Source organism: Arvicanthis niloticus, chromosome 2, assembly GCF_011762505.2.
Source record: "Arvicanthis niloticus isolate mArvNil1 chromosome 2, mArvNil1.pat.X, whole genome shotgun sequence".
Classification (NCBI taxonomy): Eukaryota; Metazoa; Chordata; class Mammalia; order Rodentia; family Muridae; genus Arvicanthis; species Arvicanthis niloticus.
Window position 1 is genome coordinate 101,616,569 of NC_047659.1, and position 17,517 is coordinate 101,634,085.

Consider the following 17,517-nt stretch of genomic DNA (forward strand, 5'->3'; position numbering starts at 1 on the left):
CACTCACACATACACACAGGGAACATTAAAATACCCAATCAAGAACACAGAAAAAGCCGACTAGACACCGTGGCACAGCCCTTAATCCCAGCAGAGGCAGGTGGATCTCTTTGGGTTTAAGGCCAGCCTGGTCTACACAGTGAGATCCTGTCTCAATTTTTAAAAAAGAAAGACAGAATATAGGAAAAGCCATTCTAAAATATTAGTTGACAACCCTCACTCAAAGGAACAATAGCATATTTGCTTTGTCAAATGGCTGCAAGTAAGCAAACAAAAAAGCCTCTTCTGGTTTAATGACAGGTTAGCAGTACCCAAACCTCAGTGACTCCTCCCTTCCCTTTCTTATAGGTTCCCACTGCAACACCTCCATCACTCCAACCTCCTTGTTTCGCTGGCAGCCCCATACCAGATCCGTCACAAACAAAGCCCAGACTATCAAGGTCAGCCCCAAAGACAGAGAGCAGAAATTGGAATCTTCTGTATGGAAAAGAGGAGGGCGGCCCTCCCTAATATCAACTCCCCTCCCAGTACACCGGCACTCCTGGATTCTATCAGGAACCTGGTGTCAGCCGCTTTGGGGGATTCCGAGCCTCCTTTCCCCTCTCCATGCAGTTTCCTTTTTCTTCCTGCACCCCCAAATGACCTTCAAGTCCCCGAAACAGGCGCTCCCTAAAGGAAGGGGTTGGATGCAGTGGCCAGAGACAGGTGAGGGGAGTTCCATGAACATGCAGGGGACTGGGAACTCTACAACCGAGCTGCAGTCTAGGGCAAAGGCTCTGGGACACCTAGGGGTTCACGCGGCAGTTTCTGGGGCTCCACTCGCGTGAATACAGGGCCTCTAGCGGTGGGCTGTCGGTGGGGGAGGTTTAAGGGAAAACCGGTCCGTGGGGTGGGGATGTCACAATGGAGTCTTCTCAGGAACCGCGGTGGGCTGTCGAGCTACAGCCACCGCACGGTCCCTCCAGAAGGCCTCCTTCTCCGGGCAAACGTTCTTCATGAAGCCGTTTGAAACAATCCTCCGCAAGGAAGCCATATCAGACCACGCCCTGCCGCCCCGAGGCGTAGCCGCCCCAAGGCGCATCCCGGGCCACCCTCGGCGGTCTCGACGCGGCATACCTGACGGAGGCCGCCCCACGGCCAAAGGTGCCAGCGAGGCGCGCGCGGGACAGCCCGGGCTGCTGGGGGAGGAAGGAGTCCATGGAGGCTGGTGGCGGAGGATCTGGGGGCCGCGGAGGGTCGCTGGGGCTGGCACCGCAGCGGGCCAGCGGCAGGGCGGAGCGAGGGTGCGCCGAGGGGGCGGGGCCGGCGCGCGCGAGCACGTGGGGGCGGGGCCGGAGCGCGCGCAGCCGGGGCGTCAGTGTGAGTCCGGCCAAGCGCTGCACGGTGCTACGGAGCAGCTAGTTGGATTTGGGGTGCGGGCCGCAAGGCGCAGCCTCTGAGACACCACACCTCCGGGCCCTAAGGTCTCTCGGCTTCGTGAGGGTTCTGTGGGAACTACAGCCACGCTCGCGGACGCTCCCGGGGCGGGGTCTCGCTCCAGTGAGGGCCGAGCTAGGCTTCTTCAGGTCCGTTCTTGGCTTTATCCCTAGGTGCCCTGGACCGCTGCCTGGGTACAGTTACCTGTTTCTCATCAGTTGCACATCCATCCTTGAAACGTTCAGCCCCTTAAACGATGCGGGCTGTTGAGAGCACTGGCATCAGAGTGCTCACAGTATCCCAGGAGACCTCTGCCTTTGAAGTTCAGATTCTGGTTAGAATTGTTTCCAGCTGTGGGTCTGTGGGCTGGCTGAAAAATCCTCCTTCCGCTCATAAAGGTTTTTAACAATCCCCAAGGTGTCTCTTGCAGGTTTGACCGAAAGAAAATTAAAAAAAAAAAAAAAAAAGAGGAGGAGGAAGAGGAAATAAAGTGCTTATTTTTATACTTAAAGGAAAATAAAATTTTGCCTTCTGACCCAAGTCGTGAATGTGTAACCATTGTTTAGAGGTAACCAACACCAGCCAATCAGAGACAGTCTCTCTTCAGGGGCTTCCAAATCAGCCAGTTATCAACAGCCTCTGAAAGCCAGCTAATCATTGACAGCAGCCTAATCAGCAGCCCAATGACTAGGCTTCCGAATGAAAGAGCCTTTCTTAGCTGCTTTGTTCTGTAGACCTCTGTTAACAGCCAAGAGTCTGTAAATTGCTAAATGGTCAGTTTATTGAAACACCTCGAGCTTGTACAAACCCAAACATTATATACATCTTCAGCTTTGCTAAGTGTCTGCTTTGAGAATACAGCTTTTCTCTGCAAGCAAATGCAATATTCACCTTCTTCCTCTCTCTCTCTCCCCCCCCCCCCCCCAATTTGGTAGGTTTTATGTAGCCAAGGCTGGCCTTGAACCTCTGATCCTCTTGCTTCAACCTCCTAAATACTGAGATTACAGGCCTGCACCATCATGTCCAGATGGATGGCTACTGCAATTTGTAGCACAGAACAAAAGTGCGTGCCTTCGGATGCTTGGCTAATGCTGTGGTATGCAGATATCACATCTTGCTTATTCATTTTTTAGTTAATGAATAAAGGCTTGTTTCCACGTTTTCTGTGCCTTAGGTTAATGCCAATATGACCAAATATCGAGAAGTTTTTGTGTAGACATATTTTTAATTCTCCTGTATATGTAGTATACTCCTAGAATTGTACTGCTTGATCATTCTGAAACTCTGTGTTTAATCATTTGAGACAGATTTTTTTGTTTTCCAAAAAGTTGTACCATTTATATTTACATTACCTAGGTGAGAGGGTTCCAATTATTTCATGTGTTCTCAAACATTTAATATCTATCTATTGGATTGTCATCTTACTGGATATGAGGCTGTAGTTTCTTATGGTGATTTTTTCATGTGCTATTGGACAGAAATAGATAGTGTAAATGAGAATTCCTGAAAAGATGCTGTGTCTGCAAAACTGACTGAAAACTGATCTTACTGGCAAGGTGAAACAAGCTCATGTTCCTAGGCGTAGGAATGACCACCTATCTCATTTCTTCTCTCCAAATGTTTTCTTTCTTTCTTTCTTTCCTTCTTTCTTTCTTTTTTGTTTGTTTGTTTGTTTTTCAAGACAGGATTTCTCTGTGTAGCCCTGGCTGTCCTGGAACTCACTCTGTAGACCAGGCTGGCCTCGAACTCAGAAATCTGCCTGCCTCTGCCTCCCAAGTGCTGGGATTAAAGGCATGCACCACCACTGCCCAGCTCCAAATGTTTTCTTAATTGTCTCTTACCTGGTAAGGAATATAGAAATTGTTGTAATCCAAAACAAAGTGCATGTGTTGTAGAAATACCTAACCAATTGTCTCTTATGCCCTAATTAACTACATGTAGCTGACCCGTTCCTTTCTCCCCTTACCACTCTGAGCTCTGGACCTACCATCTAGGAGAATGAATTAAGAACCTCAAAACCAAGTGTCCTGGGTACAGCCCAGTCTCCAGTGGGTGCTCCCTTACTTAACCCATGATGTCAGACTACAACTGGACAACTGCAGCTCTCCTCAGTTCCCCTCTCACTTTATGTTCCCATTCTTGAAAAATGTTGTACAACCTCCCTTCAGGATGAAATGTACATCCTGAACTGGCCACCTCTCTGAGCACTCAGAAAATAAAGCTTTCATTTTTACGCTTCTGTATCTGAAGTGAGTTTTCTCGGCTTCCACCCAAACCCAACATAAGGAGAAGTGGCCAGATGTGCCATTGTTTACTAAACCATGGGCTGTAGCCAATGGGTGTCTAGATAGGAGTGTGGGAAGAGCATGGTTGAAAGAAAAATTGAGGAGAAAACATCTGGGGAAGAACTATTTGGATAGCTCTCTCCAAATGTAAAAAAAAAAAAAAAAAAAAAAAAAAAAGTGAGACAGGTTTCTCTGTGTAGCCCTGACTGTCCTGGAACTTGTTCTGTAGACCAGGCTGGTCTGGAATTCAGAGACCCACCAGCCTCTGCCTTCCAAGTGCTGGGATTAAAGACATAGGCCCTCACACCCCAATAATTGTGTCCCATGTAAATGCTCATCAAAAGGTGACTTCAGCTGAAGAGTTCAATAATCAAGTAGCTAGAATGACCCATTCTGTGACAGTTAGCCTCTTTCCCCAGCCATCCATGTCATTGCCCAATTCCCCAAACCCCAAACAGCAGTCCAAATGCCCAGAAATGAGCTCACCCTAGACTACAGGAGGGTTTCTAGGAGATAAAAGCCAGCACCCCTCTGGAACTTGTAAAACCAGTTCCCATCTGCCAAAAAGAGTCACTTTCCTTACCTCTGGCAGAAGGGACTTATGGCTCCATTGACATATGCCTATAGCTGCATATTGAAGCACATGCTGGCCTCCAGGTTCCTGCAGTATCCTAAGTACCTATTGTATATTTCAAAGTCCATTCTAGCACATTAGCATCGTAGGTGTTCTCATCTGCCCAGACTTCCTTCCTCGCAGATACCCATTTGTTCTCTTCATAACGACAAGGTTTCCAACTGCCCCTGCTATTCTATGCTTTCTCTGTTCACTATTCCCTGCTCTCCTTCCTTCTCTCACAGATAACCCCACCCATGTCTAATCTTTTGTCCATATTCAGTCTACTTTTTTTTTCCTCTCTGCTTTGGACTTTTCCAGATGCCTCTGACTATTCTCTCATATCTCCAATTAAAACTTTAACAATATCTTGGAGTGGTCATATCGTCAATTTCTTTACAGTGTCCCTTGAATACATCTAGTGGCAACACCCAGTAGGTCCACAAATGGACCTTTTTGCAAGGGGTTCAGTCTCTCCTGCTGATTTGACTATCCTAAGGTATGGATCATTTGTTCTGCTGGCTTCTGCCAACCACCATATTTGGTTCCAAATTTTAGAGTCTGCCTCTTCAGTTGCTTCTCTTCTACCTGCTCTAACCACTCCTCACTTCATCTTTTCTGATAAATGTCCCCTTGGAGCTGTCTGCTCAGTCTCTGTCTCTGACAGTTCCTAGAGCCTACTACTGATACAGGAGTCATGTCTTCCTCACCTTACTCATGAACAAAGTGGCCACCATGGCAGAGATGGAAGTTATATATGAGCTCAACAATATGGACTAGCCCTCACCAAGGCTGACCTGGCTACAGTTACTGCTGAGTGTCAAATCTGCCAGCAGCAAAGACTGACACATAGCCCCTGATAAGGAACCTTTCCCCTAGGTGACCATTGAGTAACCTACTTGGTCAGTTGACTTTGGATAGCTTTCCTTTATAGAAGGTCAATGCTTTTTCCTTATTGGAATAGATACTTATTCTAGTTATAAATTTGCTGTACCTACATGTAATGTGTCTGCCTAGAACACCATCATCCATGTACTTGAAGAATGCCTCATCCACAGCCATGGTATTCCACACAACATTGCTGGCCATGGAACTCATTTCACAGCCAGAGATATGGGACAGTGGGCCTATGCTCGGGGAATCCACTGTTTCCCCACCATCCTGAAATGGCTGACTTGATGGAATGGTGTAATGGCCTTTTGAAGACACAGTTACACTAGCAATTAGGATAACCTTTTGAAGACACAATTACAGTACTAATTAGCTGGCAGTATCCTGGAGTGCTGGGGCAGGGTTCTTTGGGAGGCAGTATATGCCTTGAATCGACATTCAGTATATAATGAGGTTTCTCTATTATAGCCAGCATTCACAGGCATAGGAAGCAAAAGAAATGGGAATGTTCCACTCACTGTTACCCGTAGGGAATTTTCTGCTTCCTCTTTCCTCAACCTTAAGATCTACTGGCCTAGAAGTTCTGGTCCTAGAGGAGTGTTCCTGCCTGGAGACACGGCAAACATTCCATTGACCTAGAAGCTCAGACTTCCCCTTGGACACTTTGGTTTTCTGATACCCTTAAGCCAAAAAGCTAAGATAGGAATAACAGTGTTAGGAGGGGTGATTGGTCCAAACTACCAAGGGGAAATTGGATTGCTTCTTCACAATGGAGGTAAGGAAAATTATAGTGGGAGATAAGGGAAGATAATAGTGCAGGAGATCCTTTAGGGTGTCTCTTGGTGTTACCATGTCCTGTAGTTAAAGTCAATCGGAAACTAGAATAACCCAATCCAGGCAGGATGACAAAAGGCCAAAACACTCCAGGGGTGAAGATATGTGTCACTCTTTCAGGTAAAGACCTGGAACCTGCTAAGTTTTTTCTGAGGGTGGAGGAAATACAGAATAAGTAGTAGAGGAAGATGGCTACAAATGTCAGCTGAGGTCAAATGACCAGTAGCAGAAACAAGGATTGCAATTGACACAAGTATTTTTATAACATTCCATTAAGAAAATATTTGTACATATATACACACACATACACATATTAAACAGATATTTGCATTTTTCCTCTATTGTCATGTAATATAATATCAATTGAGATGTACTAGAGGTTGTGTTGGAAATCTATATATTATTTTTTAAATTTTTTTTAGATTTATTTATTTATTTTATGTATATGAGTACTGTAACTGTCTTCAGACACACCAGAAGAGGGCATTGGATACCGTTACAGATGGTTGTGAGCCACCATGTGGTTGCTGGGAATTGAACTCAGGACCTCTGGAAGAGCTCTTAACTTCTGAGCCATCTCTCCAGCCCAATATATTATTATATTTAGAAGAATAAGTATTTCTCAAAGTACTTTGTCATATATTTGAAAATTAATGATGTGTTTGTGGCTATATTGAGGATAGTTAAATCAATGTTACATAGAATTACAAACTGGTTACTGTTTTCATGTGGAGGTTAAGTATGACATAAAAAGGTATGCCTATATTCTTGTACAACGGGTAAACTTCTGATGGCTAATCTTTATTGTCACCTTGACTACATCTGGAATCATCTAAAACACAAGCTGCTGGACACTCATGAGGGATTTTTCTTAATCAGATTATATAAAGCAGGAAGACCCACTTAAATCTGAACCAATGCAGGGACAAAAAATGGAGCAGAGACCGAAGGAAAGGCCATCCAGAGACCACCCCACTTTGGGATCCATCCCATCTGCAGACAGCAAAACCTGATACTATTGCTGATGCCAAGATGTGCTTGAAGACAGGAGTTTAGTATGGCTGTCCTCTGAGAGGCTCTAACTAAGATGCAGATACTCAGCCAACCATTAGACTGAGCCCAGGGACCCCAGTGGGAGAGTTAGAGGAATGACTGAAGGAGTTGAAAGGGATTGCAACCCCATAGGAAGATCAACAGTGTCAACTAACCAGACCCCCCAGAGCTCCCAAGGACTAAACTACCAACCAAAGAGTATACATGAACCAGTCTGTGACTCCAGGCACATATGTAGCAGAGGACTGCCTAACCTGGCATCAGTGGGAGGGAGGTCCTGTGGAGACTTGATGCCCCAGAGAAGAGGGATGTTAGAGGGGTAAGGCAGGAGTGAGTGGGTGGGTGGGTGGGTGGAGGAGCATCCTCTTAGAGGCAAAGGGGAAGGAGGATGGGGTGTGGGGCTCATGCAGGGGAGACCAAGAAGGGGAACAACATTTGAAATGTAAATTAAAAAAATAAAGGAAGAAACCACAAGGCTCTGCCAATTGGCCAAAGTTCACAGAAGTAACAAGAAGCCACGGGAATTTCATGAGAGGTTTTTATGGAAGTTACTCTCTATGAAGCAAAGATTTGCTACATAGGACTAGGCAAACCAATGCCAGAGCCTCTTCCCGCCATCTGTGGGGTCATATTCATATACTTTCTAAACATTACACATTCGCTGGGCAGTGGTGGCGCAAGCCTTTAATCCTAGCACTTGGGAGGCAGAGGCAGGCGGATTTCTGAGTTCGAGGCCAGCCTGGTCTACAGAGTTAGTTCCAGGATAGCCAGGACTACTCAGAGAAACCCTGTCTCGAAAAAAAACAAAACAAACAAACAAAAAAACCCTAAACATTACACATCCTTTCACCTGTCTGCCCCAGCAAAAAATCATATGACAAACTGAGTTTCCAAGGAAACTAGAAATTTCCACTTCAACGCTGCTTCTGTTCATTCTCTCACTTCTGTCTCTTTAGAGAAACCTAACTAATACACCTGGCTTTCGTTAATTTCTAATGGTTCTACTTTTTATTCTGTTTATTAGTTTTTATTTTGTTAGATTGTCTGGCCTCCACCTTGCAGGAATCCTTTTGCTTCAGCCTCCTAAATGATAGGATTACAGATGTGAGCCACCACATCCAGCCTTATAATGGCTCTTATTAAAATAGATGGGTTTATAGTCAAGTGTACTTTAGTAGCAAATAGGAACGGGGCTGTAGACATCCAACACTAAAAACATATGCTTGGGGCTGGGAGAGATGACTTGGTAGTTTAGAACACTTACTACTCTTCCAGAGGACCCAGGATTGGATTCCTAGCACCCGTAAGGCAGCTCTAATCCCTCTGTAGCTCCAGCTTTAGGGGATCCAATGCCCTTTTCTGGCCTCCACAAACTGCACACACGTGGTTGCACATTATGTACAGATATACATAGTGACAAAACACCATACACATAAAATGAAATTTAAGAAATTACATTTATGGGATTAAATAGTTGAGCGGTTAAGAGCATTGGCTATAACCAGAGAGCCTGCATGAAACTGAGCTAGACCCTCTGCACATGTAACAGTTGTGTAGCTCAGTCTTCATGTGGGACTCCTAACAGTGGGAGCAGGGGCTGTCTCTGACTCCACTGCCTGCCTTCAAGACTCTTTCCCTCTACTGGGCTCCTCAATAGAAGATGGACCTAGTCTTAGTGCCTTAGTCCTGATGTGCCAAGGCTGGTTAAAATTCATGGAGGTTTCCCCTTTTCTGAAGAGAAAGAGAGGAGGAGTTGGAGTTGGGGTAGAGAAAGGACTGGGAAGAGACGAGGGAGGAAAAACTGCAGTTGGGATGTAAAGTTAATTAATTAACAAATTAATTAGCTAATTAATTAACAAATAAATAAAGAGTATGGTTACTTTTTCAAAGGTGTAGTTCAATTTCCAGCAGCCACGTGGCAGTTTATAATCTTCTGGAATTCCAGTTCCAGGAAATCCAACATCCTTTTCTGGTTTCCACTGGCCCCAGGCATGAAATTGGTGTACAGACCTCCATGCAACGCACTAATGCATATAAGATAAAAACATTTGCCGGGCAGTGGTGGCACACACCTTTAATCCCAGCACTTGGGAGGCAAAGGCAGGTGGGTTTCTGAGTTTGAGGCCAGCCTGGTCTACAGAGTGAGTCAGGACAGCCAGGACTACACAGAGAAACCCTGTCTCGAAACAAAACAAAAAAGATAAAAACATTTAAATCACGTTTTTTAATTAAAAATATGAGTCTGCTTGGTAATATTCAATTCTATTTCACAATTTTATTCAATCCTGGGTCCCATGATGAGAGAATAATTCTGCCCATGATCTATATTCATCCTTCTACATTATTTAACATAATCAAGATAATCCCCCACAAGAAACCCAGAGGTCCATCTCTCAGATGATTTTTAGATTCTGTCATATTGACAATTAGCACAACCATCAGAGCTCCTTAGTAATCTTAATAACTCTCTTTTTGTGGTCAAATACATTCAAGAACATATGTTGGAATCAGAGGCAGTGGGAAAACAGCCTAGACTGGTTTCAAGTGTGTGCACAGTTAGGCAGACTATGTCCCCTGAGTGAACTTTCAGGGAAAATTACCTAAAATCATGTCTGTGCATGATTAGGCATATATATGATTACAATCAAATGTATCATGAGAAAGGACATACACAGCAAACAAAGGCTTATGTAATACAAGCCTGTCAATCAAGACAAAAGCCACCTCCTCATCTTGGACCTACAAAAGGATACCCCAGGAAATAACCAGAGTACTAAGGTTCAGATAGCTGGCTGCTTTCTTGGAGCATATACATCCTGTACTTTTCAGTTTGCTTATGAATAAAATCCTTTCCTGTCTCACTTTTTACTTTCAATTCTTTGAGTAAGACACCAGGACCCTGGAAACACCCATGCAGACTGCAACTACTAGTAACAAACATACTAAAGTACTTTTAACTCCACAAGGGAAAGTCTTTACCATTCTGAACTACTGCTAAAGTGGCATAGTGGCACATGACTGTAATCCTGGCACTTGTGGGTAGAGGCAAGACGATCAGAAGTCCAAGGTCATCTTCAACTACATAGTAGTTTCAAACCAACCTGGACTACACAGAGAGGGTGTGGAGAAGAAGAAAACAGGAGAAAAGAAGGGGAAAGAAAAGAAAAAGAGCAAGAGCCTCTAATAACAGGAAGAAGGGAAAATACTTTTGTGAATGAAATGTTTCTTATCATTCTTAAGCATTTTCTTCATTCATGAAGTGTGCTAGCTAGATATCTTTTGGCATAACCATTATATATTTGGCATGGATAGGTGTCTTCAAAAAATACCAGATAGGCTTCACCTGTCCTTTGAAGCACCAACAGCTGCACCCTGGAAACAATCTGGTTCGAAGTCCTGAGCAAACTCTTGGCCAGCCCCTGGGAGTAGAGCAGGCCGAACAGGGGCTGTCCTCCTTCACTTTCTGTTGCTGTGATAAACACCGTGACCAAAAGCAACTTTTGGAGGAAAGGCTTTATTTTACCTTACAGCTTATCAGTCCACCAGGAAGGGAACTCAAGCAGGAACAGAGGCCAAAATCATGACAGAGGCCATGGAGGAAGTCTGCTTACTGACTTGCTCAGTCCAGGGGTAGCACTGCCTACAGTGTGTTGGGCCCCTGAAATCAACCATTAGTCAAGACACTTCTGCCCACAGACTTGCCCACTGGATAATCTGATGGAAGCATTTTCTTTTCTTTCTTTCTTTGTTTTTGTTTCTTGAGACAGGATTTCTCTGTAGAGCCCTGGCTGTCCCGAACTCACTCTCTGTAGGCCATTCTGGCCTTGAACTCACCAAGATTCATCTGCCTCTGCCTCCTAAGTGCTAGAATTAAAGGCCTGTGTCACCACTGCAGGGTTGGCATTTTCTCTGCTGAGATTCCTTCTTCTCAGATGACTCTGGCTTGAATCAGGTTGATAAACACTAACAGGCACACAGGATCAGAGTACTTTTTAACATTTTTGAGCCCAGGCTGACCTCTCAGACTTGCTAGTGTAACTCGGAGTGACTTTAAAATTCTTACCCTGCTGCCTCTGTCTTCCAAGTGCTGGGATTACAGGCCATGTGCTACCATACCCAGTGTATGAGGCAATAGAAATCAAACCCAGGGCTTCATGCATGTAAGCAAGCAGTCTTTCAACTAACCTACATACCCAGACCCTAGGGCACTTGCTTGCTTGCTTGCTTGCATGTTTGTGAGACAGGTTTCTTTATATCCCAGGTTGGCCTTGAACTCACTTTGTAGCTAAGGATGACTGAATTCTTGATTGCCCTGCCTCCAATTCTCAAGTTGTTGGATTATAAGCAAGTACCACCATATCTGACTAAATTCACCAGATTTCTAATAACATCCAGTTTCATGGATGCCACAGTACCAGGCTGTTGGTAGTAAGCCTCCTTCTCCTCCCTACAGAGTGAACTCTTGCAAGTATTTTTTGTAGCCAGCTGTTTCATGATTTATAATTAGTTTATAAAATTCCTTACAGATGTAGCATATATTAATTTTATTGTAAAATAGTGGTAATGGTAGCCTTATCTAAGTTATTTCACTTTTGTGCCTAAAGAAAGAACATTTATCAGTTAGAATTGCTCAACACTAACATAATGAGGTTGTATACCGAACAAATTCTAGGCAACAAACTTAAAGAGTGCTCTCTCTATTTCTCTCTGTCTTCTTTTCTTTCCCTTCTCCTCCTGTCCCTTCCACAAACCCCACCACCTCCCTTTTCTAGATAGGGTTTGTCTATATAGCACAGGCTGGCCTTGAACTTGAACTTCCGTCTTTGAGACATGGCCTAATGAGTGATGGGGTTATAGGAGTGCTCCATTATGTCTAGCCATGTTGTATCATCTGAGAGCATGCATGTAATTCATCTAATTAGGATTCCTAAAAAATAATTTTTTATAGAGGCATAATTTCCTCATCACAAAATGAGTTATAAAAATGTATCTTATTTTTATTGATAGATTTTAACTATTGCCCTCTTCCCCAAAGTCAGGACTATGCAATCAAACCCATAACCACCTCCCAGTGCAGGCAAGTGATTTTAATGTCCATAGATTAGTCCATTCTTGAAATCTGTAAAATTGGAATCACCATAATGATTTTAAGGTATATTTGTTTTGAATATATATATATATATATATATATATATATATATATATTATACACACACACACACATATATATATATATCTCAAAACAAATATATAATCAGTAGTTTATTTACTTTTATGGATATGAACAAGTAGTTTTCTCTAAATTAGATATAGCATATTCTTTATTTATATGTTAGTTGACAGATAATTGGATTGTTTTCAGTTTGATGCTATCAAGTATGTATAATTCTTTTTAAGATTTCTATGAGGTTCATATGAGGTTCATTCATTTATATTATGAGTACTTTGCATGTATGCCTGAGCACCAAGTGTGTGTCTGATGCCCATGGAGGTCAGAAGAGGGCATCAGATACCCCTGGAACTGAAGTTAGGGATGGTTGAGTTCTACTATGTGAGTACTAGGAATTGAACCCAAGTTCTCTACAAGAGCAAGCAGTGCTCTTAACCACTGAGCCACCTCTCCAGCCCTGTATGTATAACTCTTATGAACACTCATTATAAGCCTTTATATGTTTTCACTTTTCTTCAGTTACCTGTTCTGTCTGTTCCTTCCTACCCCAGGCTTATTTATATTTGCTTTTGCTTTTGTTTTATTTTATGGCAATGGAATCCATAGCCTTTAGCATGTTAGGTAAACATTTTACCACTAAGCTGTATCCTCTGTCCCATACCTGTGGTTTTGCTTTCTGTAGTTCAGCTACATGTAGTCAACTAAAGTACAAAAACATTAAATGGAAAATTACAGAAATAGAACTAAGGATGTAAGTCAGTTGGCATCATGCTTGCCTCACATGTATGAGGCACCTGTGGTTTTGCTTTCTGTAGTTCAGCTACATGTAGTCAACTAAAGTACAAAAACATTAAATGGAAAATTACAGAAATAGAACTAAGGATGTAAGTCAGTTGGCATCATGCTTGCCTCACATGTATGAGGCACTGGGTTTCATCTCTTGCCTTGCAAACCATGCGTTGTAATATACATTCATAATTCCAGTGTTCAGGAAGTAGAAGCAGGACAATCAGAAATTCAAGGTCATCCTTAGCTGTATATAACAAGTTTGTGATCTGTCTCAGCTCAACAAAAACAGTAGAACAAATTAAAAAGAAAAAAGTAAAGAAGGAAAGGAGAGGGAAAGGAAAGAGAAGGAAAAAAGAAAGCCCAGAAATTGATAATTCATGTGGTTTAAATTGCAAGGCCTTCTGGGTAGCATGATAAAATGTTACTTTATCTCTCTGGAACTGTAATCTCAAGTAAATTCTTTCATAAGTCACTTCTAGTTTAATCACAGACACACACACACACACACACACACACACACACACACAAAGTAAATTGTTCAGGAGGCTGATCTTGGTTGTTAGCATGACACACCTGAAAAGAAGAAATGTCATTTGAAGAACTGCCTACATCAGTTTGGCCTGTGGACATGTCTTTGGGGGCATTTTCTTGGTTGCCAATTGATGTAGGAGGGCCTGGCCTACTCTGGGTGGTACTTTCCCTGGGCACACAGGCCTGAGTTGTATAAGAAGAGTAGCTGAATGTCAGCTGGGAAACAAAACAGTAAGCACTGTTTCTACTCCATGGTTTCTACTTTAAGATCCTGCCTTGAGTTCCTGCCTTCATGAGTCCTTTGATGGTAGTCTATAAAGTGTAAGATGAAATAGGGAACTTAACCCAAGAACAGACCCAAGTAACAAGAAAAATAAATCAAGTTTCATCCCCTGGATGCTTTTGGTCATGATATTTTAACATAGTAACAGAATACAAGCTAGGATACAACTGTAAAGATGAATCATTGCACACATACACACACACACACACACACACGGTGGGGGTGGCATTATCTAGAGATGGACAACTCTAATAGCATGCTCACTTCAGTCTTCCATGGAATCTGGCATCTCTTCCACCTGCCCTCTCTTCCCAGATGAGGTCACACCTTCTCTCTCTTCCCAGATGAGGTCACACCTGCCCTCTCCTCCAACATACACTGATGTGTCTTTTTCTGCTTCTTTTCTTTCCTTGGTACTGTCTTTGTTTCTCTTCCCAACATGTGATCTTGAAATCACACACTCAGAAGATGACACGCTGAAGATTTTCCATCCCGGGACCTGCTAATAGGAAACTTAACCCAAGAACAGACCCAAGTAGCAGGATTTATAGTTTCTTTCTAATAATCTGGTAATTAGGTGATGTTTAGTCTCTGCCGTGGATTAGATTACTCTCCTCATTTCTTCACACTTCTTGGGTATACATCATTCATTTCTACCCCATTGATGGAACTTGGCTATAAGAATTAGTCTGGCAATGAACTGTTAGAGGATATGTTGTAAGAAGTTTTAAAAGGTGTCTCTGTTTGGCTAGGGAGATATCTCAGTGGGTAAAAACACTTGCAGAACTAGCCTGACAACCTGAGTTTGATCCCCAGAACCCACACAAAGGTGAAGGAAGCAGCCAACTCAACTGAGTTGTTTGACCTTCGCATGTACCTCCCACGTATATCACACGTGTACATGCATGCACATACACAAATAATAATAATTGTTGGGGGCCGACTTTTAGCAGAAAGCAGCTATCAGCTTTGCAGCCATCTTGAGCCATTTACCCTGACATGAGACTTGGATTACAATAGCCTACAACATCTGAGAACACTCTGATAATCTTGGTTTAGATACTTTGGGTGCGTGAGATTAAAGGTGTGTGAGATTAAAGGTGTGTGACTTAAGAGTGACCTAGAGATCAGATTTAGAGACAAGACCTAAGGGCACGATTATAGGTGTGACCAAAAGGCATGGCTTAGAAGTGAGACATAAAAGGATAGAGGCAGGCAGAGAGAGTAACAGATTACTTGACATTAGGTAGAAGACACTTGGCTCTAGAGAGAATCATACACAGCAGAGAGAAGACGGAGAAGCAGGCACTTGAGCGAGAACTTGGAAGAAGTAACTTGGAACTTGGAGGCATTAGGAACTAGGAACTCAAGATTTGGGACTTGGGACTTGGACTAGGAAGAGAGACTGAAGAATAAACGGGATTGAATCACGCTCTATCTGGTCTCCATTCTTCGAGTCCATCCTCACTCTCTCTCTCTTGCTGAACCCCAACACTCGGACTGGAGCGGCACCTTGGGCCGGGATACAGTGGCCGCCCAAACTTGGGGCAGCCCGGGCCTCAACATTTTGCTCGGGCCTCGACAAATAATAATTTAAAAGTTAAGATAAAAATAGAAACTAAGTGAGTGGCTTGCCTTGGCTCTTACTGTTCTCTGTCACGATATCACAGTAACTGCTGGTCCTAGACTGAGGGGACTTGTGAAATGGTGTTGAATACCTCCTGTGGCCTAGAATTAAGATCAAGAGGTTCCAGTTAAACCAGAAGAATTACAAACCTAAGGATTTGGCCAGATGTGGTGGCACATGCTTTTAATCCCAGCATACAGAAGGCAGAGGCAGGGGGAATTTCTGTGAGTTGAAGCCAGCCTGGTCTACACAGTGAAACCGTTCTCCCCCACCTACCCAAAGAAATAAAACTAATAATCAAAGCTATAGGTAGAAAAAAAAAATGAAGCTTGGGATAAGATAGAATTTTGAGATGTCCTAACTTAAGTTGTAGGTCAGAGAATGGAGGGAGAAAAAAGATGAGAAGATCATTTTAACTTACAGCTCAAATTAAATCATCAGAGAAAGGGGGAAAATGACAGAAAGAAAGAAAGGAAATTGTTCCACTTTTTTTTTACACTAAAGATTACCCTCACATATGATGTAGTCCTCCTGCCTCTGCTTCTCAGGAGTACAGACACTTAGCATCACGTCCAAATAATATATTGTCTTTTCCTGATACAGGTGTGTATTAGAACTTAGGCATTCTGGCAACAGATGGATTAATCCACTGATGGATGCTCAGCATAACAACTAAGGGGAGTGGAGGAAACCGGCCTAGTTACAGTAAGTAGGTTGTTTGGGGACATGCCTTTTAATGTAATATTTTGCTATGGCCCCCTTCCTCCCACTCTTTCTGCTTCCCCACCACCTTTAGCTTTGCTCCACTGCAAGCTCCCCATGATGCTTTGCTCCACTGTATGCTCCCCATGATGCTTTGCTGCACTGCAAGCTCTCCATAATGCTTTGCTCCATTGCAAGCTCCCATGATGCTTTGCTCCACTGCAAGCTCCCCATGATGCTTTGCTCCACTGCATGCTCCCCATGATGCTTTGCTCCACTGCAAGCTCCCCATGATGCTTTGCTCCACTGCATGCTCCCCATTATGCTTTGCTCCACTGTATGCTTCCCATGATGCTTTGCTCCATTGCATGCTCCCCATGATGATGATCTGTCTCACCAGAGATCCACAAGCAATGGAGCCAAATGAACATCTTTTTTGTTTTGTTTTTACTTTATTCCCTCAGGTACTCTGTCACAGGCAGCGTATTGACACAAAAGCCTCATGGTAGTGCTGCCACAAAAGGAACAAAAACTATTTTTTAAATATTTGTGTGTGAGAGACCCAAAAAAGTTAAACAAGAAGAAATGCTATACTGGCTGATTTTCTGTCGACTTGACACAAGCTGGAGTTATCACAGAGAAAGGAGCCTCCCTTGAGGAAATGCCTCCCTGAGATCCAGCTATAAGGCATTTTCTCAGTTAGTGATCAAGTGGGGAGGACCTAGCTCATTGTGGGTGATGCCATCCCTGAGCTGGTAGTCTTGGGTTCTATAAGAAAGCAAGCTGAGCAAACCAGGGGAAGCAAGTCAGTAAGCAGCACTCCTCCATGGCTTCTGCATCCACTCCTGCCTCCAGGTTCCTGTCCTGTGTGAGTTCCTGTCCTGACTTCCTTTGGTTATGAACAGCAATGTGGAAGTTTAAGCTGAATAAACCTTTTCCTCCCCAACAAGTCAGTAAGCAGCACTCCTCCATGGCTTCTGCATCCACTCCTGCCTCCAGGTTCCTGTCCTGTGTGAGTTCCTGTCCTGACTTCCTTTGGTTATGAACAGCAATGTGGAAGTTTAAGCTGAATAAACCTTTTCCTCCCCAACTTGCTTCTTGGTCATGATGTTTTTGTGCAGAAATAGAAACCCTGACTAAGACAAATGCCAAAGTGAGGAAGTTGAATCCCACTTAGAAGGGTAAACAAAGTATTAATGGGAGGCAGAGGGAGGGAGGGACCTGTGTGGGAGAAAGGAGAGAGGGGAATAGTGGGGCAGGATCAGGCTGACCAGCCGTCATACACACTAATCTAATAAATGTCTGTGATACATATGTGGCATT

At 43.5% G+C, this 17,517-nt stretch overlaps 1 protein-coding gene and 1 long non-coding RNA gene across 4 annotated transcripts in view; one reads left to right on the plus strand and one right to left on the minus strand.

The window, feature by feature from the left end:
• The window catches only part of Dnaaf9 (dynein axonemal assembly factor 9), a 140,842-nt gene extending 139,540 nt beyond the window's left edge, over window positions 1–1,302 (minus strand). For 2 of the 3 annotated variants that reach the window (XM_076929764.1, XM_034494940.2), the window contains exon 1: window positions 1,117–1,302. In XM_076929764.1, the coding sequence (XP_076785879.1) occupies window positions 1,117–1,199 (83 nt within the window). In that variant the 5' untranslated portion in view covers window positions 1,200–1,302. The remainder of the gene's footprint in view (window positions 1–1,116) is intronic. The other variant, XM_034494939.2, reaches the window with a different exon arrangement.
• Window positions 374–17,265, plus strand: LOC143441428 (uncharacterized). Its single transcript, XR_013108811.1, has 3 exons — window positions 374–705; window positions 16,096–16,197; window positions 16,659–17,265. It is a non-coding gene; the product is annotated as an uncharacterized LOC143441428 (long non-coding RNA).
• The last annotated feature ends 252 nt before the right edge of the window (window positions 17,266–17,517 follow it).